At 40.4% G+C, this 23,682-nt stretch overlaps 1 protein-coding gene and 1 long non-coding RNA gene across 14 annotated transcripts in view; one reads left to right on the top strand and one right to left on the bottom strand.

Moving 5' to 3' along the window:
• The window catches only part of GNAQ (G protein subunit alpha q), a 469,675-nt gene extending 448,063 nt beyond the window's left edge, over positions 1-21,612 (top strand). For all 13 annotated transcript variants that reach the window (XM_081506077.1, XM_081506056.1, XM_081506107.1 and 10 more), the window contains 2 exons: positions 9,849-10,002; positions 16,350-21,612. In XM_081506077.1, coding sequence (XP_081362203.1) covers positions 9,849-10,002; positions 16,350-16,540 — 345 coding nt within the window. In that variant the 3' untranslated portion in view covers positions 16,541-21,612. The remainder of the gene's footprint in view (positions 1-9,848; positions 10,003-16,349) is intronic.
• The window catches only part of LOC145512398 (uncharacterized), a 44,772-nt gene that overhangs the window by 4,211 nt on the left and 16,879 nt on the right, over positions 1-23,682 (bottom strand). The window contains exons 2-6 of the long non-coding RNA XR_014058498.1: positions 12,501-12,826; positions 6,580-6,638; positions 3,680-5,419; positions 1,750-1,985; positions 109-189 (exon numbers count right to left, since the gene is read on the bottom strand). This is a non-coding gene — a long non-coding RNA (uncharacterized LOC145512398). The remainder of the gene's footprint in view (positions 1-108; positions 190-1,749; positions 1,986-3,679; positions 5,420-6,579; positions 6,639-12,500; positions 12,827-23,682) is intronic.

Genomic DNA, 23,682 nt, shown 5'->3' with positions numbered 1-23,682 from the left:
CAAACCCTGGGAGATTCGAAGAAACTGAGGTGCAGTCACTTGCCCAAGGTCACAAGAGTTATGTTTCAAACCAAGCGAGTTCACAGTCCTGGCCCTTCCCACTCCTACCTTCCCCCAGCAACAGCAGCTCAGCACAGGTGTTTTGAATGCGTGTTGATGTCAGCCCGGACATATATCAATGAGATCCTACTGGAGATACAAAGTCAAACACATCAAGCTTTTTCCTAAATAATCAAGGAAAGAAAGAGATGCAGACAAGGCTTGCAAATTTTTTTTTTCATAAAGGCTTTGGAGTTCCTGTCTTTTGAGTTGGTACATTTATTTACCCAGTCGACATATGTAAATTAAATCAATACCTGAGAGTGTGTTCCTAAGTCCTTGTTAATAAGGATGTGAGTTTTTCACAGTATTCAGTGTTTGATAAACTACAATGATAATGATTGATTCAAATTTTACATTATTATGGATCATTACATTAAAAGTCAACTAGTCTTTGCTCTTTTAAAACTTGTAATAAAGTAATTTATGAGGTATTCTTTGATAAATTATGACAGAAGAAATAATGAAGCTTGTCGTGGCAGTAAGAGTGGTATTTAAAATGCATATCCTAATAATCCTGTATCCTGTATCCTAATAATCTCCTTTCCTAATCACTTTCAGAAGCAGATATGATGCTAATAAAACTGGTACCTAGTGGAACGTACTTGGAAGCACGTTTTTCATCATGCGCAGTATATAGAAGCAGCCTTACAAACAGCTAGGCATTAAAATTTAGCATGATTGTGTGACCAGCAGATGTCTTAACTTGTAACTGAAGAATATTTAAGGCATGATAAAATGTGTATCTTTCCCTTTGGCTAAACAATCTGTTACTTTACCAAAATGCTCATGTAACCACTCTGTCCATGTATCTCACCTCACTCATTTAAATCAAGTGTGTCACTTGGCCCTTTTTAGAAGAAAGCTCAGGAAATGCAGAATCACTGAATTGTGAACACAAGTTATAAGCAAAGAATCACAGGCCCTTGACCCAAGTTCTGGCATCAGTTAGTGCATTTGAGGATCACTCAGACCATCTGCATCTCTGATCCCAGAGGGCATTTCTGAGCCCTGAAAAGCTGCATCCCATTGTATCTGGGGTGCATCCTACCTCAGACAGCAGCTGAGAACAACTTGTAGATGACTGTAAGGCCCTCAGTGGTGATTCAGCAGTCCGCACACTTATTTCTTGTGTCTAGTTTTGCGTTTAAAGGCTATTTTCTAGACCTTATGGAGAATACAAATAAATGCTGTTTATCAAGGCTCTGATATGAGGGGTAAATAGCGACAGGGAGAGCTGGCAGGTGAGTGACTTGGATTATAGAAATGAATGAGGGTCTCTTTTAAATTGTATTCTTTGCAAAGTCTGAGAACTTGTATTTACTGGCAAAATAATGACTTGCAAAAGTTAGGAAAATTGATGTTCAGATCTCTGGTTTAACTCTGGTTCTTGCTGGAGGGAAGTACCACCTTGGCAGAGTGCCAACCCACGCTGTCTTTGGCAGCAGGACTACAAGGGGTAGAGACATGAACTAGTGTCCCTTGAGGCCCGTTGATAATTTTTTGTGCAGAGTTTTGGGCAAAGTCCTAGCCTGAAGAAAGCCAACTTCCTGTAGGGATCTTGGGCCACATCCATAGGATCTGGCCTTTTTCTTGATAGGAGGGAGGTTTGTACGAGAGCCAAAAGGAAGGAAGGCAGAGGCTGCTTACCTCCAGGCAGGTAATTGTGTCTCTCTCTGCAAGCCACACTGGAGATGTCTGATGGAGCTTCCTGTTGGCCTCTGCTCCCTGCCAGCCCTGGAGACAAGCAGGCGGTGGGAGCCAGCAGGAGTGCATATGTTCTCCATGGGGCCCAGTGTGTTTATGCCTCCCAGCCCCCACTGTAAAATCCAAATGAAGAGGAATTGTTTCACAGTCTCAACATGGAAACTTTTCTTACTTGATACCTAAGTTGCAGAGATCAGAGTTACACAAACTATTTTACACAGAATCATCACAGGTCCCTCCAGAGTGTCCTGGGTTTTGATTCCCTTTTGCTTTAGCTCTTCTTCTTTCCTTGTAGTCTCTCCATCTCTCAAGGGTCAATTGAGAACTACATTGCTTTTAAGCCTTCCCCATTCAAACCTTTCCTGCGTATGTGACCTCTTTTTAACCACTCTTAGGGGCTCATACATAGACCTGTGCTTCCCTGGTCCCTAGTGGTAAAGAACTCGCCTACCAATGCAGGAGACACGGGTTTGATCCCTCCTGGGTTGGGAAGATCCCCTGGAGAAGGAAACAGCAACCCACTTCAATATTCTTGCCTGGAAAATTCCTTGCATAGAAGAGCCTGGTGGACTACTGTCCATGGGGTCACAAAGAGCTGGACACCACTGAGCACACATGCAGATGCAGGTGGCAGATAACATTGTGTTAGTTTCAGGTGTATGACATAATGACCCAGTGTTTGTATATATTGCAAAATGATCACTACAATAAGTCTAGATAACATCCATCACCTCACGGTTATAATTTCTTTTCTTGTGATGAGGACTTTTAAGATCTACTGTCTTAGCAACTTACAAATATATAATACAGTATTGTTAACTGTAGTCATCATGCTGTATATTACATCCCCAGGACTTACTTATTTTATAATTGGAAGTTTGTACCTTTTAACCACCTTTACCTGTTTCACCCATCTTCTGCCTCCCTACCTCTGGTAACCAATCTGTCCTCTGTATCTATACTTGTTTTTATTTTTTTGTTTAAGTTAGTTAGTTAGCTTTGGCTGTGCTGGGTCCTTGTTGCTGCACGCAGACTTTGTCTAGTTGTGGCAAGCGGGGGCTACTCTCTAGTTGCAGTGCTCAAGCTTCTCATTGTTGTGGCTTCTCTTGGTGCAGAGCACAGGCTCAGTAGTTGTGATACACAGGCTTAGTTGCTCGGCAGTATGTGGAATCTTCCTAGACAATGCATGGCTCCTGAACTGGCAGGTGAATTCTTTATCCCTGAGCCACCAGGGAAGCCCCTGTTTTTAAGAATCAACATAAATGAGATTATATGGTATGTCTTTCTCTGTCTGATTTATTCCACTTAGCATAATACCCTCAAGGTTCATCTATGTTGTTGTAAATGGAATGGTTTTCTTTTTTATGGCTGAATAATATTCCATTGCATGTATATGTATGTGTGCATGTGTTATATATATTATACATATACACATTATAAAGAACTGACATGTGTATATATTAAACATGCTATATATGCATGTATATATATATACATTATACATAATTTTACATATACATGTATATATGTTATACATATGTCAGTTTTCTTGATCCATTCATCTGTTGATGACACAGGTTGCTTCCATGTGTTAGCTAGTGTAAATAATGTTGCAGTGAACATGGGTGTGTAGATATCTTTTCAAGTTAGTGTTTTTATTTCCTTCAGATAAATACCCAAAAGTGGAACTGCTAGATCATATAATAGCTCTGTTTTTAATTTTTTGAGGAACTTCCTTACTGTTTTCCATAGCAGCTGCGCCACTTTAATAGTCCTACTAACTGTCCACAAGGGTTCCCTTTCCTCCAATCCTCGCCCCTACTTTTTTTTTGGCTTTTTGATGCAAACCATTCTGACAGGTGTGAGGTGATACCTCATAGTGATTTAGATTTTGCGTTTCCCTGATGATTAGTCTTGTTGAGCATCTTTTCATGTAGTTACTGTTGGCCATCTGTATGTCTTCTTCGGAAAAATGTCTGTTCAGATCTTCTGCCCATGTTTTAATCAGAAATTGTGTGTTTTTGCTGTTGGATGTGTGTGAGAATCTTGAGAATCAATATGGGATGTTAAGGATTAGAAGTGTGAGACCCCCTCAACAATAGGCTGAGCCAGTCCTTTCCTGATGATCTTGGTTCCACCATTCTGCTTGTGATTTACACAGTGGGGAGCAGGGAGCCTCTCCTTCCCAGGCCAGAGATCAAGATCAGGCACTCCACCTCTTCACTGATTCCACCTTGGGAGGAGCGACTCACCTGATCGGTGTTGTCTTAAGTCTCTTTCAGCTTAGGCAACAAAACACCACAGACCAGGTGGCTTATAAATGACAGACATATGTTTCTCACAGCCCCGGGGGCTGGAAAGATCAAGCCTTGGGCAGTTTCAGCATCTGGTGAGCGCCTGCCTCCTGGTTCATAGATGGCTATTCTCTTGCTGTGTCCTCACATTGCGGAAGGTGTGAGGACTCTCTGTGAGGTCTCTTTTAAAAACGACATTAATCCCAGTTACCTCCTGATGGCCTAGCTTTTGAAAACTTACATTGGGGATAAGGATTTCACCATATGTATGTCAGAGTGACAGACATTCAGTTCACAGCAAGTGTGGTCTGGGCAAGACTGACATTTCTGTGGCCACGTTTACTTGAGGCAGGGTGACTGCGTGGAGACCACTCAACCCACTGTGCTCACTCTCTGGCAGACTGTCCTTGGTCTCTGTGACCCTTTGCTTTTCCCATGTCTCTAGAGGGTGGGGACTCAGTCAGTCAGTTCAGTCGCTCAGTTGTGTATGACTGTTTGCAACTCCATGGACTGCAGCACGCCAGGCTTCCCTGTTCATCACCAACTCCCAGAGTCCACCCAAACCCATGTCTATTGAGTCGGTGATGCCATCCAACCATCTCATCCTCTGTCATCCCCTTCTCCTCCTGCTGTCAATCTTTCCCAGCATCAGGGTCTTTTCCAGTGAGTCAGCTCTTTGCATCAGGTGGCCAAAGTATTGGAGTTTCAGCTTCAACATCAGTCCTTCCAATGAACACCCAGGACTGATCTCCTTTAGGATGGACTGGTTGGATCTCCTTGCAGTCCAAGGGACTCTCAAGAGCCTTCTCTAACACCACAGTTCAAAAGCATCAATTCTTCAGCACTCAGCTTTCTTTATAGTCCAACTCTCACATCTATACATGACCACTGGAAAAACCATAGCCTTGACTAGATGGACCTTTGTTGACAAAGTAATGTCTCTGCTTTTTAATATGCTGTCTAGGTTGGTCATAACTTTCCTTCCAAGGAGTAAGCATTCTTGAATTTCATGGCTGCAGTCACCATCTGCAGTGATTTTGGAGCCCCCCAAAATAAAGTCTGACACTGTTTCCACTGTTTCCCCATCTATTTCCCATGAAGTGATGGGACCAGATGCCATGATCTTAGTTTTCTGAATGTTGAGCTTTAAGCCAACTTTTTCACTCTCCTCTTTCACTTTCATCAAGAGGCTCTTTAGTTCTTCTTCACTTTCTACCATAAGGGTAGTGTCATCTGTATATATGAAGTTATTGATATTTTTCCTGGCAGTCTTGATTCCAGCTTGTGCTTCCTCCAGCCCAGCGTTTCTCATGATGAATCTTAATTAGGAAAGACAAAAAGCAGAGAGCCAGCACAGTTAGATTTTCATCGCACGACTCGGGCACTGGGCTGGATGTGCGACTAGTACTTCTTATCACGAAAATAGGACAGAGCGTCGTGTTTCTCGCTGTGGTCCCTAGCTCAGCACGCTCTCTGCACCTACCACCTCCAAGTGCATGCTGTGTGGCAGCAGCATCAGCCTCACCTCCAAGCTTGTTAGAAATGCAGGCTCCTGGGTCCCACCCCAAGCTGAGTCACAGCCTGTGTCCCCAGGTGATTCATGACACATGCTAATTTGGGGAAGCCCACCTCCCTCACAGTGCTTCCCAAAGTTAAGCTGACATTAGAATCCCCTGGAGGGCCTGATAAAATGTAGATTCCTAGGGCTCACCCCCTAAGATTGGGGGGTTTTTTGGTTGGTGTTGTTTTTTGGCAGTGCTGCAAAGCATTCGAGATCTTAGTTCCCTGACCAGGGATCGAACCCATGCCCACTGCATTGGAGGCATGGAGTCTTAACCACTGAATCACCGGGCAAGTCCCTAAGATTGAGTTTGATAGATCTGGTTGGAGGTCTATAGGTGCTAATGCTGCTGATCAGCCACCCACTTTGCTGCTCTTTAGCTTTCCCCTGAGTGAGAAGCTCCTGCCGAGGCCACACAGCATTTGCCAAGTTGGAAAACAGCCTAGAGCAACCCCAGACTGCAGACACTGGCAAAGCTTCAGTGGGACCAGGCCAGTCAGCAGGCTCACCGCCACCATGGCCCTGAGTACAGCAGCCCTGGGCACAGAGGGACAGCCACTGCCACAAGACATGTCTAGGACCCAGGGCTGGGCACAGTCCATTGTCCTCACTGTGTCCTAGTATGAGGCCCCCTTCCAGTAGACCCCCATCTGGAGCTTGGGGGATCCAGTCCTGACTTGAAACTTAATCAGAGAGACCTCAGGTTCCTCCTTGTGCATGAACTCAAAGTCAGGACCACTCCTCTCCCCTTTCTTGGGTCTACCCAGGCTCTAACCACTTACCCTTAGACTTCAACCTAAAAAAGGTCCCAGTTAGGCCCTCCCCTGGGGACCCTATCATACCCCTTCTGAAGAGTGCTAATCACAGTGGTAAGTCTTTCGGATGGAGGCTACCTGGTTGAGACCAAGGTGTACATACCCGCTCTTTAGACATGACTTCTCTGAAGGCCACAGTATGATTTTCTGGAATTGCTGTAACTGTAAATAAGAAAAAAAAAATGTTAATTTTTCCATCAGGGATGTCACTATCTATTTAACCATTTTTAGATCCTTTAATTCTTTCAGTTCTTATTAGTGCCTTTGCTTTCCTTCAGTCATGAAATTTTCAACCTGTAAAATCTCAGGCTACAAGAGATCATTTCTCAGTGAATATTGTTTCCAGGCTTAAAATTTTGTTGCTGGTGATGACAGTCAGTAAAAGGCACATAGATTGTAAAAATACTGTTTTTAAAGGCTGTGCGTATTATTTATATTAAAGATAAACATGTGCTGTGAAATAAATACTGTCCCTTGAAGTAACCCATCCCTCCATATTTAATTATCTAAGTAATGGTAGGCACAAAGTGTAAAGGTAAAGAGATTGTGATGCCACAAACTTGGCCTCTGTGCACCAGAGCCGAATCGAATCTCAGAGACAGTTTTGAATGAAACAGAAAAGAATAGCTTTATTGCTTTTCCGGGCAAAGGGGAACACAGGGGACTCATGCTCTCAGAACGGTGTGTCCCAACCCAGGGGGGCTTGGTGAGGAGTTTTATAGCAGTGTTCAGGGTGAGATTGCTGGTGAGGATCGGGGTGTGTGCAGGACCTGCACTCCTTTCATCTGGCCTCAGGTGGCCTCCTGATAAGGTTTTATGATTCTGGGTGTTATCCCTACTGTGACCTGTTCTCTGGAATGAAACATGTTTCGTCTAGCAGTTAATTTCTTTCATTTGTTGGGGGTTTTAGTTCTGCAGACAAGCTCAAAGGTATTGTTATGTGTACCCCTTGAGGCGGAACCAGGACCCTGTCCCAAGGTTGCATCCCTCACTTCCCTGATTAGCAGCTGTTTGAACCTGCCCTTTGAAACTCAGGGAAGGTCATGGAGCTGAAGCCTGTCTCCTACAAACAAGAAATGGAGGACAGAGGAAGGCTTCCATGACCAGGAGCCCACAGCATTCTGCTCAATTTCAGTTGGTGGTGATGGACTTTATCAGGTTCGGTAAAGGTCTCGTTTTGAACAGTAGACCTTTTTAACTTGATTTGAATTGAAACATTTTATAGAAGAAAAGAGTAAGACATATTCAGGATATAGGAAATTGCTTGGTGAGCTCAACTTCCCAGAACTTTTTCTGGAACAGCAGTCATAGGGTAATGCAGAAGAGTGTAGTTGGCCTCTATAATGCTGAACTGTGAAACTCAGGACACATTCTACATCAGGAAGGCAAAAGCTGAGCAGAATGTGTTAACAGCTTGAACTCTTATTAGTCTTCAAGGTCATCCTTCAAACATCTTTCATTCACTTCCTTTTAGAAATTTGAGAATGAAGTGGATCCAACTATATCAATCAGAAGCATTACAATTTTTTTTTTACTTTATATTGAACTAGAGTTAACAATATTGTGTTAATTTCAGGTGTACAGCAAAGTGATTCAGTTATAAATAGCATTCTTTTTCAAAGTCTGTGAGTCTGTTTCTGTTTTATAAATAAGTTCATTTGCATCATTTTTGGGGGGATTCTGAATATAATTAATATATTGTTTTTCTCTGAGACGTATTTTATATATAAGATCCAGAAAAAATACAGTTCAGACTAGCTTAAAAACTAAAGAGTACTTAATTGGTTGATGTTACTAAAAAATGCAGAAGCATCACCAGGTTTTGGCATGGTTTGACCAAGAAGTTAAAACCTAGTTTCTTTTTCTTCCTGTTTCAAAATGGTTGCTGGAAGCTCAAGGCTACACGATGCTTCTTCCACTCTTTTCATGAAATCTGGTTCTCTGTTCCAAAGCTCTTGGCAACAGTCCTGGAGTTTAACTGGACTGGTTGCGCAGCTTGGCTACACTGGTGACCAAAATACAATGGAAGCAATAGTCCAAGTGACAGGAACCTGGATTCAGAGCCCAGCCCTGAATCACCCCAGGTACCAGGAGAATAGGATTATTTGTTTAGTTGCCAAGTCATGTCTGACTCTTTGTGACCCTATGGACTGTAGCCTGCCAGGCTCCTCTGTCCATGGGATTCTTCAGGCAAGAATACTGGAATGGGTTGCTGTTTCCTTCTCCAAGGGATTTTCTGACCCAGGGATTGAACCCACTTCTTGAATAGGATCCTCTGGCTGAAACCATTAAGCCACCTGTTAGCAGTAGATGTGGGCTCAATCCTCAGCAGGCTTTGCCATTGCCCCAGACTTGGTCATAACACATAGAACCAAGACAGGGGGGCAGAGAGTGCTCTCTGTTGTCTGAGAAAAAGCAGGCCCAAGGAGGATTCTCCAAATCTGCCACCTCCGTCTGTGACCTGAGGGCGGGAATGATTTAAAAGCAAGTGTGTCTGTAGAAAGAAGAGCTGGTGAATAGATGTGGGCTAAGCAAGGAGGCTGTATAGCTTTTGGCTGGTGAGTGATCACCCGAGTCAGAAGTACCCTTGAAACATCTTCATTTGTAAGAGCAGGCTGACTAATTCCTTAAGAATTCATTGAGGTTTTCTGTTACCTAGGCTGACTTGATAGATAGCTTCAATTGAAAACATTGAAGGTGGTGAGCAATATTACATTTGTATCTCCAACTAATTACTATGTATAGGTCCACAATTCTGTATGAAAATTATAGTGAAACTTAGGGAGACAGTGTGTTCTGATAAATAGGAAATGTGTGATCTAAAAATATTTTTCCATGTGTTTTGCTAATCAAGGAATGTACATATATATATATATGTATAGAAAAAAGTAATACTTCTAAAAAATATTGATGCACTTGGGCAACGAATAAAGTAACTTTGTTTTGACAGTTATGTAATAGAACTAATTGTGAAGTCCCTAGTACATATAGCTTAAGAAATGCAAAATGAAGCCTGGTACTTAGTTTTTAATCTTAAGTGTTTGGCCATGAATGAATAATTCTTGGTGGGCATTTGTGACAATGCGCCAGGTACAACTTGATTCTCTAGGCTTTGATGATTCTTTTCCTACCTTAAAAGTTGTATCAGTGGATGTTTATTATTATTATTCTCTTTTGCTTGTCAGCCTGAGAGTTTGCCTAATGAAAAGAGCTGCTGAGCCTTTTGCGTGTAAATCCTGATGCCATGGAAGCTCAGCCCAAGGCCACCGAAATTGAATGCATACCAAAGATGGGTTGGACTTACAAAGCAAACAGTTCCAGGCTGAGTGATCATGTAATTCACGCCTTGTTTTTCTGATGATTTTTTTTCAGAACCGAATGGAGGAAAGCAAAGCACTCTTTAGAACAATTATCACGTATCCCTGGTTCCAGAACTCCTCAGTTATTCTGTTCTTAAACAAGAAAGATCTTCTAGAGGAGAAAATTATGTATTCCCACCTAGTTGACTACTTCCCAGAATACGATGGTAAGTCTGCACTCTTCAGCCAGCGAGTTAGCCAGGGAAGTATGCCGCCTCCTGAGACCAGGGCTAGGGCTGACACACTCCCATATTCCATCAGTGCCTCGGAAGCCTGCGTGTTGTAATTGATGGAGTATGAATCATTGTTTGTCCTGTCTTTTAATGACCTGAAATGTTTCACGTCCCAACAGTGATGAAAGTTACACTTACTTCAAAACATATAAGAAGCTTTCTTTTATATCAGAGGGAACCATCCCCTAGTTTTGACTGTGTATCAACCCCAGTACTCTTTTGCCTTGAAAATCCCATGAACGGAGGAGCCTGGCAGGCTTCAGTCCATGGGGTCGCTGAGTCGGACACGACTGAGCAACTTCACTTTCACTTTTCACTTTCATGCTTTGGAGAAGGAAATGGCAACCCACTCCAGTGTTCTTGCCTGGAGAATCCCAGGGACGGGGGAGCCTGGTGGACTGCCGTCTATGGGGTCACACAGAGTCAGACACAACTGAAGCTACTTAGCAGCAGCAGCAGCAGCAACAACCACCATTATAGTTCCCTCTTGAGTTCCCTTTCATTTGGTAACAGTCTGCCTCTCCCTCTCTCTGGAGAGAAAACAGAATTTTGTGGTCAAAAGCCCATGGTCTGAAGTCGATCTACCAGCTTCAAATCGCAGTTCTGGTACTTCCTATTTGTAAACCTTGATCGAGTAACTTAATTGCTTTGGGCTATAGGACCAAACTTTTGTTGACTATAAGAGATAATATAAGTGTGACATTTCAGCATGATGTCTGACACAGATATTTTCTTTGGAGGGCTTCATGTCCCCATGAAGCCCCATCTTTCTGAGAGAAGGCACCCATCTTTTAAGCTCTGCCTGTAGCACCCACTTTGGGACTCCTGTGTATGTACTTTGCATTATTTACTTCCTTCTTATAACAAATCTTGCCTCCTCAACTAGACTGAAATCCTGGATGATTGAGCACAACACCCAAGCCCTTCTGAGAAATATTACTTGCTGACAGATTGGTAACAAAATGCGTCCATACCAGCCACTCTGAAACAGGTGAAAGAGTCACAACCACTGCCCTGTAAGAACTTACCTGCAGAATCCACACTTAGCTCCCCACACACACTCGAGTCTAGATTAGGAGTGGCTAACTGTGGGCTTCCTAGGTGGCTCAGTGGTGAAGAATCCATCTGCCAAGCAGGAGACTCAGTTTTGATCCCTGGGTCAGGAAAATCCCCTGGAGAAGGAAATGGCAACCCACTCCAGTATTCTTGCCTGGGAAATCCCATGGACAGAGGAGCCTAGTGGGGTCGCAAAAGAGTCGAATATGCCTGAATGACTAAACAACTATGGCCTGTTGCCTCTTTTTGTAGGTAAAATTTTACTGAAACAGCCACACCCACTCATTCATATGCTATCTGGCTGCTTTTATGCTACAGCAGCAGAACTAAGTGGTTGTAATAGAGCTCAAGTGGCCCACAAGCTCAAAATATTTACTCTGTGGTCTTTAAACAGAGGAAGCTTGCCAAACCCAGATCTAAGTGAATAGTAGGTAAGAGGACGAACTTTGAATGTCACACAGTACTGTACCAGCTCTGCCACTTACCGGCAGCTGTGCCTCAGTCAAGTTTAACTACTCAGTTTCCTCCTGCGTAAAAAAGAATTGAATGGAATCACGTATGTAAGTCACATAGCTCAGTGCCTGGCAGAGAGAAGAACACAAACCCAAAAGTACCTATTATAGAGGTGCAACAAGAGAACGGGCTATTTTAAAAAAATACTTTATCAGCATAAGCTATCTGGTGTGTATGTCAACTCAGCAGCATTTTTGTACTTCTACGAACTCCTTAAGAAAGGTAATTACTTCAAAACTAATACTCAGTTTGGCCTCATAGCTTTTCCCTAGAGATGCCAACACATCGAGGATGGAGTTTCACTCATCCTTCATCACACGCACATTTGGTGTGGTGCTGCTCTTGGAAGGGAAACGTTGCATGTTAATGAACTGAAGTTCCTTCTCAGATGCACATAGGATTCTAACATGTAGGGATGTTATACTGGTTTTGTCAGCAGTGTGTTCCCATCCTCTGTCCAAGTAGCTTTTCCTTTGTGCTTTGAGGTTCCTTTAAAAACAAATACTTGCCTAGCCTATTCTCTTTTCCTCCTTTTACTTGGCCACTAGCCTGCCACCAAGTCACAGATGCCGGAGCCCATAGTCCTCAGTGCCCCTGAGCAAACCATGGAAGGGGGGAACCTAGCACTAGTTCTCTCCCACAGCAACAGGCTGACTCCTTAGACACGAGACCAGCCCAATTAAGATGGGCACGACGCGTCTGGCTTACCACCCAACACACATGCTTGCCTCATATGCTTGGAAGGGGAGACTTGTTTTAATTTTTCTCAGACTTTGGTGAAAATCCACGAATGAGAAATGACCACCACCCCCTGACATAGCACACGCCTATAGACAGCATGTTTTCATAATGTGCATACTTACGGAATGACAGAGGTCAAAGCACAGAGCAGACCCACCAAGGCTCAAGGCACACACAGCACACATAGGACAGCGCACCAGGGTTGGTTTTCCTGCAGTGAGGACCTGCAGTGAGTGTTAGAGCACTGTTCTTCCTTCTCTGTGCGGATTCTTCCTCCTCTTTTTACATATCTCCTTTGTCCAGTGAGTTCCACAGCTTCCCCATCACTATGAATAAGAGCATCTTCCTTCCAACATGAGCCCACTGTGAATGTTGTTAAATCTGAAGATACTTTTTTTTTACTGTCCATCTTCCCTGGTGACACACATCACGCATATAGGAAACTTGTCTGTGGAAAAAGAATAAAAGACACAGATGCTGCTGTTGCTGCTGCTGCTGCTAAGTCGCTTCAGTCATGTCTGACTCTTAGCGACCCCATGGACAGCAGCCTACCAGGCTCCTCTGTCCCTGGGATTCTCCAGGCAAGAACACTGGAATGGGTTGCCATTTCTTTCTCCAATGCATGAAAGTGAAAAGTGAAAGTGAAGTTGCTCAGTCATGTCCAACTCTTCGCAAGCCCATGGACTGCAGCCTACCAGGCTCCTCTGTCCATGGGATTTTCCAGGCAAGAGTACTGGAGTGGGGTGCCAGTAGTTATTCCTAAAGCAGATGCAGCTGTCATTCCAGGAGACTTCAGGCCCTTGTAAGATGAGCTGAGAGAAAAAATTCTAGGCCCACTCTGCAGTGATATGTTTATAATACACATGTTTATACTATTATAAATTTCACACTTCCACATTTCTGTACTTACAAGGTCTTAATCATAATGAATGTCATTTCTTTATTTCTCTTCAGGAAGGAAAGTTACCATTTCCATATGGACTTGAATTGCAAAACTGTTCATAGAGACGATGGAATTTTTGCTCCTGCCATGATGGCCATAATGATTTCTTTGTAGTTTATGTTTATTCAGATAACAAATTATGCTTAAAAGCATAACAGACTCCAAGTGCTCTTCAGTGAACTTGAGTTATGTTCTGATATACTTTAGAGTTAAAAAAGAACAAAAGAGTCAAAAGAGTAGACTTTTGTTTCCCCAAAAAAAAACAAGTAAAAGTTCATTCACAAGCCAGAAAGATAATGTTCTTTTATGAAAATGGAAGACTGCATCAGTTCTAACAATCTATTAGTCCATCTCCGGGAGATGGTGAAAGATAGGGAGGCCTGGTGTGCTGCAGTCCATGGGGTCGCAAAGAGGTGGACACAACTGAGCAACTGAACAATAACAGTAATCACTATATATATATATATATATATATATATATCACATATCTTTAATTCAGTATGATGCCAGTCTTCTTAATCATTGACAATTTCAAATCTGGGCTAAGTCAGGAATTCAAACATTCCTTTTGTAAGCTGTACAAGTGAGAATAATCTGCTTTCATGACTCTTCCTCCCAGTGTCTGGCAGTGTTGGATATAAGCTTATTTGCTTATAAGATTGGTTTGAAAAGTTTTCAAGTTGACTTTCTGAAGCTTACCATGTATTTTGTTAGACTCTGTAGGCCCTCAGTAGAATTGTCAAAGATTTCTTTATCCTAACTGGTAAATAACAATATTGATTAAAAAAAAAAAAATCTAAGCTGTGGATCCCAAGAGGGTTTTCTGAGAGAGGAGGAATGGAGGTTATAGTGCTTATCCCTCTTTCATGGTATAGAGCTAACTGGAAAATGGGAGAAATTCAGATGCATAGTGCCACAAAGATGCATATAAGAAAGGTGCTCATTCTAGAACAACAGACCGAAAATGAAATAAATTATATAAAGGAAAAAGAAAGAAAGTGCTCAGCCCTTGATAGGTGGTAATGTTTTGGTATTGGTTTTAATTTATAACAAGTTTTAAATTAACATATTTATCAGGGTCTATTATGTTTTTAAAACAGCTCTGTTGAGATATGATTCGCATACAATGTATAATTCATCCATTTAAAGCATATCATTCAATTCTTTGTTGTATGTGTCATTAGTTTCATAAATTATGGTAAAATATATGTAATGTGAAATTTTGTCATTTTGACCATTTTTAAACATGCAGTTCAGGGATACTATAATTACATTCACAGTGCAGAACAGCCATCTCTATTTCCAATACTGTATCATTGCCCCCCAAAACTCTATAATCATTAAGCAATATCTCCCCATTTTCCCTTCCTCCTAGCCCCTGTTAAACTCTAATCTACTTTCTATCTCTATAAATGTGCCTTTTCTCAATACTTCACCTAAGTGGAACCATACAGTATATGTTGTTTTGTGTCTGACTTATTTTACCTGATATGTTTTCAAGATTCATACATGTTGTGGCATCTGTCAGAACTTAATTTTTATGGCTGAATAATATTCCATTGTCTGTATCTACTACCCTTTGTTTTTCCATTCTTCTGTTGATGGATCCTTGGGTTGTTTCCTTCTATTGAGTAGATACCTAGGAATAGAATTGCTGGTTCATATGGTAATTCTGTGTTTAGCTTTTTGAGGAGCCATCACACTGTTTTCCATTTTACATTCCTAGCAACAATGCACAAGGGTTCGGATTCCTCCACATGCTTGCTAACACTTGTTATCTTCCACTTGATTTGATTATAGCCGTTCAGGTAGATGTGAAGTGGTATCATATTGTGGTTTTGATTTGTATTCTCTAATAGTTAATGATGTTTATCTTTTCATGTGCTTATAATGAACTTTTTTTCATGTGCTTATTGGCCATTTGTATATCTTCTTGGGAGAAATGTTTATTTAAATCCCTTGCCCATCTTTTAATCAGGTTGTCTTTTTATTGTTGAGATGTAGGAGTTCTTGGTATATTCTGAATATTTATCTGTTATCAGATGTATGATTTGCAAATGTTTTGTCCCATTCTGTAGGTTGTCTTTTTTTGTCATTCCTTTTTAAATTTATTTTTATTGAAGTATAGTTGAATTATAATGTGTTAATTACTGCTGTACAGTCAAGTGTGTAGGTTGTCTTTTTACTTTCTTAATAATGTCCTTTGATGTGCAAAAGTTCTTAATTTTGATTAAGTCCAATTGATCTGTTTTCTTTTTTGTTGTCTGTGATTTTGGTGTCATATCTAAGAATCTATTGCAAAATTATCAAATAAGTTCTTAATATATCCTGATAAATGTATCATAATCCTTTTTAAAAACATCTAAGACAGTGCTTGGCACATAAGAGACCCTGGATAAACGTAAGAAAACATAAACCAGCTTTTTTTAATCATCACATGTAGTGAATTAAATTCTACGTAAATGTGGTTTTTTCCAGCAATACCAGAAATGAGCCTGCAAAGGACAGTTGTAGACAGACCAGAGGTTAAGAAACAGGTTTTCTATTCTTAGAGAGATTTCAGTCTGGAGAATGTGAAATGATTGATAAAGAAGTGGGAGCAGGTTGGGTGGAGAGCACACAGGGGCAAATTGACGAGAGAGCTTGAGGCAGTTATATCATATGCACACTTGTTATGCAGCTGAAACCATCACAATTAACTCAATCCAACCAGAAGTAAGCTAATAACATCCCTACCTGAGGATTCTGCAGTAGCTCCTTATGTCCCAGAGAATCAGAGCTAAACTTAGTCTGGCCTTCACACTACCTGCCTGTTCTCACAAGATCACATTCTGTGGATGCATGGAGTTGCATGGATGGGCAGCTAAAGTGAGAAAGAGGAGCCGTGACACATAGTCGTGTTGGGGAAGGTGCTTATAACAGATCAGATCTGCAGTGAGGAGGTCCTCATGAGCACTAGTAAACACTGAGCAAATGCAGTAACAGATCAGCTAACTGACAAATGTCTCTCTTCTCCCTTGGCCAACAGGACCCCAGCGAGATGCCCAGGCGGCTCGAGAATTCATCCTGAAGATGTTCGTGGACCTGAACCCAGACAGTGACAAAATCATCTACTCGCACTTCACATGCGCCACAGACACCGAGAACATCCGCTTTGTGTTTGCTGCCGTCAAGGACACCATCCTCCAGTTGAACCTGAAGGAGTACAACCTGGTCTAATTGTGCCTCCTCGACACCACCCTTCCCTTCCCTGGTGGGCTAGTGAAGCTAAACAAGAGGGACTGTATTTCTGTGGAAAACAATTTGCATAATACTAATTTATTGCCGTCCTGGACTCTGTGTGAGCGTGTCCACAGAGTTTGTAGTAAATATTATGATTTTATTTAAACTATTCAGAGGAAAAACAGGATGCTGAAGTACAGTCCCAGCACATTTCCTCTCTTTTTTTTAGGCAAAATCTTGTGACTCAATGTATTTTAAATTCTCAGTCATGCACTCACAAAAATAAGAGCTGTTTCTTCCTCTCTCTCTCTCTCTCTCTTTCTTTTCTGTTAAGCAAAATGAAGTTGATTTTCCTTTTCCCAACCCATCCCTTCCTCTTGATTTTTCCCACATTACAATGGCCTTTATCCTAGTTCCATTCTTGGTCAAGTTTTTCTCAAATGATACAGTCAGGACAATGTCATTCAATTTAAGCCATCAACATCAGCTTAATTTAACAGTTTGTGGTTTTTGCTGAAGGATTATAAGTATTAATACTGTGGTTTTAAATGTATTGCTCTGGATACACATATAGAGCTCTTTTTATATACATATATTGTCTTGCCTCACTTTGGGCTGGGACAGTGGATGCCTGTTTAACGGTTAAGTGTCTTGTTTTTTTGTTTTTTTTTTCAAGTTTACCTTCAGCCATAACTGGTTGCTCAGCAAACCATATAGAAGTCAGTAAAGCAAGGGCCAAGACACACAGAAGGAGTTCTTCCTTTTGAAATATCATGTGCCATTGTTCTTTCCTCCATTTCTTGCCATTTTTTTCTCCACCCTCTTTTCTTCAAATTGCAGATGCCAAAAAAATATGCCAACAGACACTACATTATCCCAATGGCTGCTGCCCAGATCCTTTTCATAGGTTGCTCTTAATATTTTTTTTCCTAAAACTTTTTCTCCCTCTTTTTTTTTTTTCCTTAGTGTTCGGGCCACAATTTTAAAATGACTTTTAACTATGGATATGTATTGCCAAAGCTGGCTTTAAAAAAAAAATTAATGAGAGCTTAAAAGATGAAAGCCAGTATCTTAAGACGTAAGAGAGTAAGACTGTGAAGCCTAAAATGTTTGGCTTAGAATGAACCTGAAACACCAGTTGCCAAACTGTTGGTCGCTGTAAATTTGATTCTTACAGTCCATCCTTTTCTTTGCCCTTAAATCACAGTGTTTAATGTCCACATTCCGTGTTGAGCGTCTAAATCAGCAATGTGGAAAAGCTGTCTTGTGTGATACCCCATGAAATCTGCTTTCATCTTTTCATTTGAAGCCAGTTTTACTCTCTTTGTGTTCTTTAAGGTCAAGTAGGTCTGCCAAAAACATTGGTCGATAGTATTACTCTCACACCTTTAATTTGCAGACTCTGAAGTTACTGCTAGTTTACCATCTTTGGGATCTTAAACTGGTGACTGATTGAGTTGAACTTAAGGAAGATTTGTGGACCGAAACTCGAAAGAAACCTCTCTGTTCTATAGAATGTGTATTTATGTAACTGAACGTAGTAGGAGAGAGATCTAGAATTCTATATGTGCAATTTTTCAACCAATGCAAAAAACACAGCACATGTATTGATGATCTTCTGTCAAGCAGCTTGAATTGAAATATAATTTAAGAAAATAAATCATGATGGTTTAAACCTGCTGGGAAGGTAGAATTAGGCCATGATCCTGGTCTAATTTTTACTACAGTACTATTTGGCAGGAGTCTATAAACTTTTATGTAAATCACTGTTTTGGAACAACAAAGGAGAGAGAAAATTAATGGCTTATCAGATAAGTACCAGAGTTATTCAATAATAATGGAATGTTCCCATTCTTTACTCTGCCAGCCTCAAAGTACACAGGTTACCTGGTTTTTCTCTCCTTATTCAGAAAGCACCTATAATTTAATTAAGAAACAGACTACCTGTAGGTGTAGTGCAATTATGAATGCTCTAATCATTGTACATACATCTCTCTCTTGATATTGCATCATCCATACTGGCTTTGTAATCATTAATTTTTTGGCAGATTGAATGTGCTGTATTGATATGTACCTATGTAATTGTACTGTATGTCTCATAGCTAATTCACATTTTGAATAATGTTATTTTATTTACTTTTTTAAGAGAGGAGAATGTAAATTTGTCAGTTTATTTCTGACTAGGGATTTTTTTTTTCCATTTAGAAAAGAAAAAAAAAACAACCTTACTATCGTACAGAGCGGTACTAGCATCGTGCTATATAAAATCATTTGCACATTCCTAAGTAGAGGTATACTGATTATAAGACCCAAAGGTAATTTCATAGCAAAATACATAAAATCAGTTGGAGCTTTTATACAAACATGGAAACCAACTTTGTAGAACTTTTGCCATTTGACCTAGGATTGGAATATGAGCTTTTATACAATTCATATTCTTATTTGGCAAATGCACAGTTTAGTATTACCTCTCTGATGGCCTTTATTAGAAAGGCAGTTTTAGAAGCTATTGTGATCCACTAAGGAAATGTTTTAATAGCTAGCGACCACTGCTTGCCTGAAAGGGCGATCTTAAATTTGGTGCAGCAAAAAACAAAACAAAAAAAAGAAAAAAAAAGAAAAAAAAAGTATAAACAACAACATTTGAAGGCCTACAGTGTGTATAGAGAAAACCTCATCACAAGATCATAAGTGTTACAGTTTTAGGGAATCAGGATATTCTATTTAATAGAGCTATAGTAGATGTAGTCAATTAAACCTGATCTCAGAGCTCCAAGAAGCTGAGCAAAACAGGGAAAGATTGTTATATTTGTCTTCATGAAATTGGGATGGAATTGCTATGCAGAATTGAGGTTTGTGGTTTCACTGTTCATCTTAGGGTGCATGATAAGATCCCTTTTCTTGAGAAGGGAAAAAATTGATCACCCTAGTTACAGTGATACATAGAAACCGAATTGTATCCACACTAGTCAATTGAAGCTAAAGGATTTTCTTTTTTGTTTCTTTGGGGGTTTACTGAATGGGCTGGGGTGGGAAGGGATTCTTTTCAGTTTTGTATAAAAACAAAGTTTACTCATGCTTTATATTATTATTGTGATTGCAAGCGTTCTAAGCGTGTGCCGCTGGACCCCTCTTGTTGATGCTCTCAGTAACGGAGGCCTGTGGCAAGTTGTGTGGTGACTTGGGCATGTCTTATTCAAAAACAAAAACACAGAAACCTTTCTTCCACAGACCAAGGCAAGCAGCCGTCTCATGACTCACTTAACACATTGCAGTGTACCAGTTTACAGATGATTTTGCCCTTTTTGCGTGACATGGCAGTTCCAACCCACAGAGAATCCCTTGTTTGTAAATTGGAGGTTTGTACTATGCCTTACAGAGCTTAAATTCAGAAGTTTGTGCCTCATATCTGAAACAAAGGGAAATAACACACCCATTCAAAAGTAAATAACTCCCCTCAAAGTGTTTGTTTTTCAATACATTTTCATATAAAGAGCTCTGTTGAATATCATGAATAGACTGGGGGAGAAAATATTCTAGAAACCTGCATATGTTGTTTACTAGCAGATGACATCTACAAAAGGTATTTGAAGAACACCGAAACTTGTGATTTTTTGTAGATTAGCTAGCAGGTCTAATATTTAAAAAGGTAATTCAGCTAAAGGACAATTTACTTTTTGTACTTCAGACTATCTTGATTGTCAAGGTGTACGAACTGTAATTTTAAAATTTATACTGCCACATGATTGTAAATTTTAGTTGTCTTAAGTTAGTAATGGGTGAAAAGCTATTTATGCTGGATATGGGTCAAAAATGACTATTATTTGCAAAAAAATATATAAAAATAATGGGAAGAAAGGGCTGCATAATGAGATACTGCAAGACTCAGATACTGGTTGGAAATAATCTTCAAGTTACCCTCAATTTCCCTTTGTTTTCAGTTTCTCAAAAAGAATGAATGAAATGAAATATAGCAGAATGTTAACCCATATAAAAATAAAGTGTACCCAAATATTGTAACGTATATTGCTGCTCTTCTTAAAATTAAATAAGGGTTTAAAACCACTTAATTGGTAATTGACAACATCTCAATTGACAGATAAGGTGTGCTTGGTATACATATTTTCTTCCAAAGATTTTTCTTTGGTTAGAAACACACAAAAACTGAAACTAGTAATATTGTATGTTTATCTATCTCTACATATTTCCAGCATATGTAGCATTAATAGATCTGTCCTGGTAACTATGTCTTTGGGATTTCATTTTGATTCCATCAATTTAGGAAAAGAAATGGCTTAGTTGTATAAGATTAGCTAGAGATTTTTGGAGCCAGGCACCTGCTACTTTGTAGATACTTAGTATAAAGTTGCCATTTGTTTTTCTCACAGAATAACAATTTCTTGCTGTTTCAACTACCAATGCTCTTCAGTAACCCTCTTGCCTCTAGAATCATGTGTTCAAAGTATGCATTCACACCTAGCACATAGTAGGTGCTCAAGCATTAATTTTCTTCTTTTTTCCCTTATCATGTATCCTCCGTTTCCCTGTATGATTCCAACCCAATAGTAAACAACATTTACGCATTATGAAAACATCTATGGGTAAAATTGGATCTCACTTGGATGAAGGAATTCTAACTTCCATATAAGCTTTGGTAGACAGAAAAAAAAAACAGGGAGGAAGATATTCTTCAGTAGAATATTTTTAAATTTAGAAAAGAAAGATGGAAAATTACTATGTAACTTTGTTCAAGTTACTTTGACTGAAACACATGTTTTTGGTGGATTTCTTTTCCTCAAAGAACTCTCTAATGCAACTTGCTGGATTCCTCACCTATCATCATGTTGGAAACCCTTCCTAGACTTATGTATTTAGGGAGTTTTGTCAGAAAACATTTTTAACTTGCAGTATTTAAAAGAATCATATTTACTGTTCTTAAAATGTCATTCAAATGCATGTATTGTCTATTGTTTGGGGATGGGAACTAGTTTTGCAAAAAAAACACCTAATGTTGTATAATAATGCCCCAATGATCTTGCTGGTTAAAAATACAGTATTTTTGGCCATAAGTTTGTACTACAGTATTCTTCATTCTTGAGTTTTCCTTCTCTTGAAGTTGCCTAAGCCTCTCCTAGAATGTTTTTTCATTATAAGGAGTATTGGTATCAACTGAATGATGCACATCCATTTCCCAAAGTAAGATAGGTTCAATAGTTTTTAAACAAATAAAAAAGAATTTTCTTTCTGAATATAATCAGAAATTTCCAACTTCTTTAGTGGAAACATTTATACTGATAGTATTTATCAAATTTCTTTTTTAAAAAATCTTGATTTAGGTTGCAAGCAATTTGTTAAAACAAGGTTAAATAGCTGCTCAGTAAAGACTTATAACAAGCCACCTGTCTTCACCCTGAGGCCATCTCTTCAGAGAAAGAATGCAGGCCTCACAGGCAGAGGCTTGGCTTAGAGTTTCCTGTCTCGGGCCTGGGAGTGAAAGGTCCACTCCACATGACAGAAGGACCTGAGGTAGATGTCCTTTAAGACTGTGGCTTTTAGAAACATACATCAGAGCTTTTGAGAGGGGCTGAAATCTAGCTTTTCTTTTTCTAGCAGTTTTGTGAAGTTGGGGTGATAGCGGCAAGTTCTTTCCAGAAAATTGGTGTGTATGGAGGGATGTGAAACCATAACAGGAGACTCCTGCTACTTGTGATCAGGTATTTGTATTTGGCAGCCCAATCCTTGCTTATGGAATTTTATATCTTTTAAAATCATATTCTGTCCATACACTTTTGAAAAGAAAGTGTCATTTTTACTTAAAAGCCTTAGTTTTAAGGCTCTGCTATCCTTTCTGTGTTTTAGAGACTATTTTCAGTTGGTGGTATCCCTTCTCTTTGTATCTTCCTATGAAGGAAATGGTGTGCTGGGGACTGTCATTATTAGTACAGGCCTGGAGTGATAGTTCTCACAGCCTCTCTGCCCAGAAACAGGGGTGTTAAGCAGTACCCCTAGCACTCCTCACTCTGGCTGGGGTTTGACCCACCAGGACCTGACCTTTGGTCCATCTCTATCATCATCTTGAAGACCCCTCCACGCACAGAAAAAGACAGGAACTCATTGAATATTATTTGAGCCAAATATTTTAACTTGACCTTTCAACTCCTAGAGCAAGCCTGCCTGGTCAGATTTTTTTCTGACCTATCCTGGAAACAATAAAAGAGTTGTTGAGAGCTGCTCTGCTTGGCCCTTCATCTTCCCTGCCTCCTCCCATTTTTCTCTTAGGATGTGATAGGTAGTTTCTCCTCTTGAAATGCCAATTCAACCATAGCGAAGAGGCGGGAGTAGAACTTGACACCAAGGAACAACAGCGGTTCATTTGACAATGTGTACAGAGCAACTTCTATAGTTAGCCAGCGTCTTATTTTTCCCTTTTGTTGTCTGATTCTGAGTCATTTCCGTGTTCATCAGCTACTCCGTATTGAAAGCCTTTACTGAAGTGTTGATCAGGTTTGGAGAGTGAAAGGCCGTGGTTCAGGGTAGGTTTCTGGTTGTTCTCTTAAGTTATGTGTGCATTATCTTTGTTTCATTGCCAAAGCTAACTAAAATTTGGGTCCAGCTATTACAAGGCACTAAAAAGTGAAAGGCGCTCAGTCAAGTTAGACTCTTTGTGACCCTGTGGCTCCTCTGTCCATGGAATTCCCCAGGCAGAATACTAGAGTGGTTGCTGTGCTTAGTCGCTCAGTCGTGTCCAACCCTTTGCGACTCCATGGACTGTAGCCCGCCAGGCTCCCCTGTCCATGGGATTCTCCAGGCAAGAATATTGGAGTGGGTTGCTGTGCCCTTCTCCAGGGGATCTTCCCAACCCAGAGATCAAACCCAGGTCTCCCACGTTGCAGACATATTCTTTATCATCTGAGCCACCAGGGAAGCCACAAGGCACTGAACCCAGTCTATTTTAAGGGAGCCAACTAGATCCCTGCAAAACAAGGCCTTGGTTATAAAATGAGGGTCTCTTTAACATCTAAGAAGATACACAGGGAATTCTGAAAAGATTCTTTTTTTCTTTGAATTCTTATCCCTCAAGACTTGAAATCTGATCTGGGTTGATTTTCTCTCTTCCTGTTTTCTTCAAGAATGCAAAG

Source organism: Giraffa tippelskirchi, chromosome 1 (genome assembly GCF_054371585.1).
Source record: "Giraffa tippelskirchi isolate mGirTip1 chromosome 1, T2T-mGirTip1v1.2.pri, whole genome shotgun sequence".
Lineage (NCBI taxonomy): Eukaryota > Metazoa > Chordata > Mammalia > Artiodactyla > Giraffidae > Giraffa > Giraffa tippelskirchi.
Note: the sequence above shows the minus strand (reverse complement) of the source record. Positions and strands in the feature narration are given on the sequence as shown.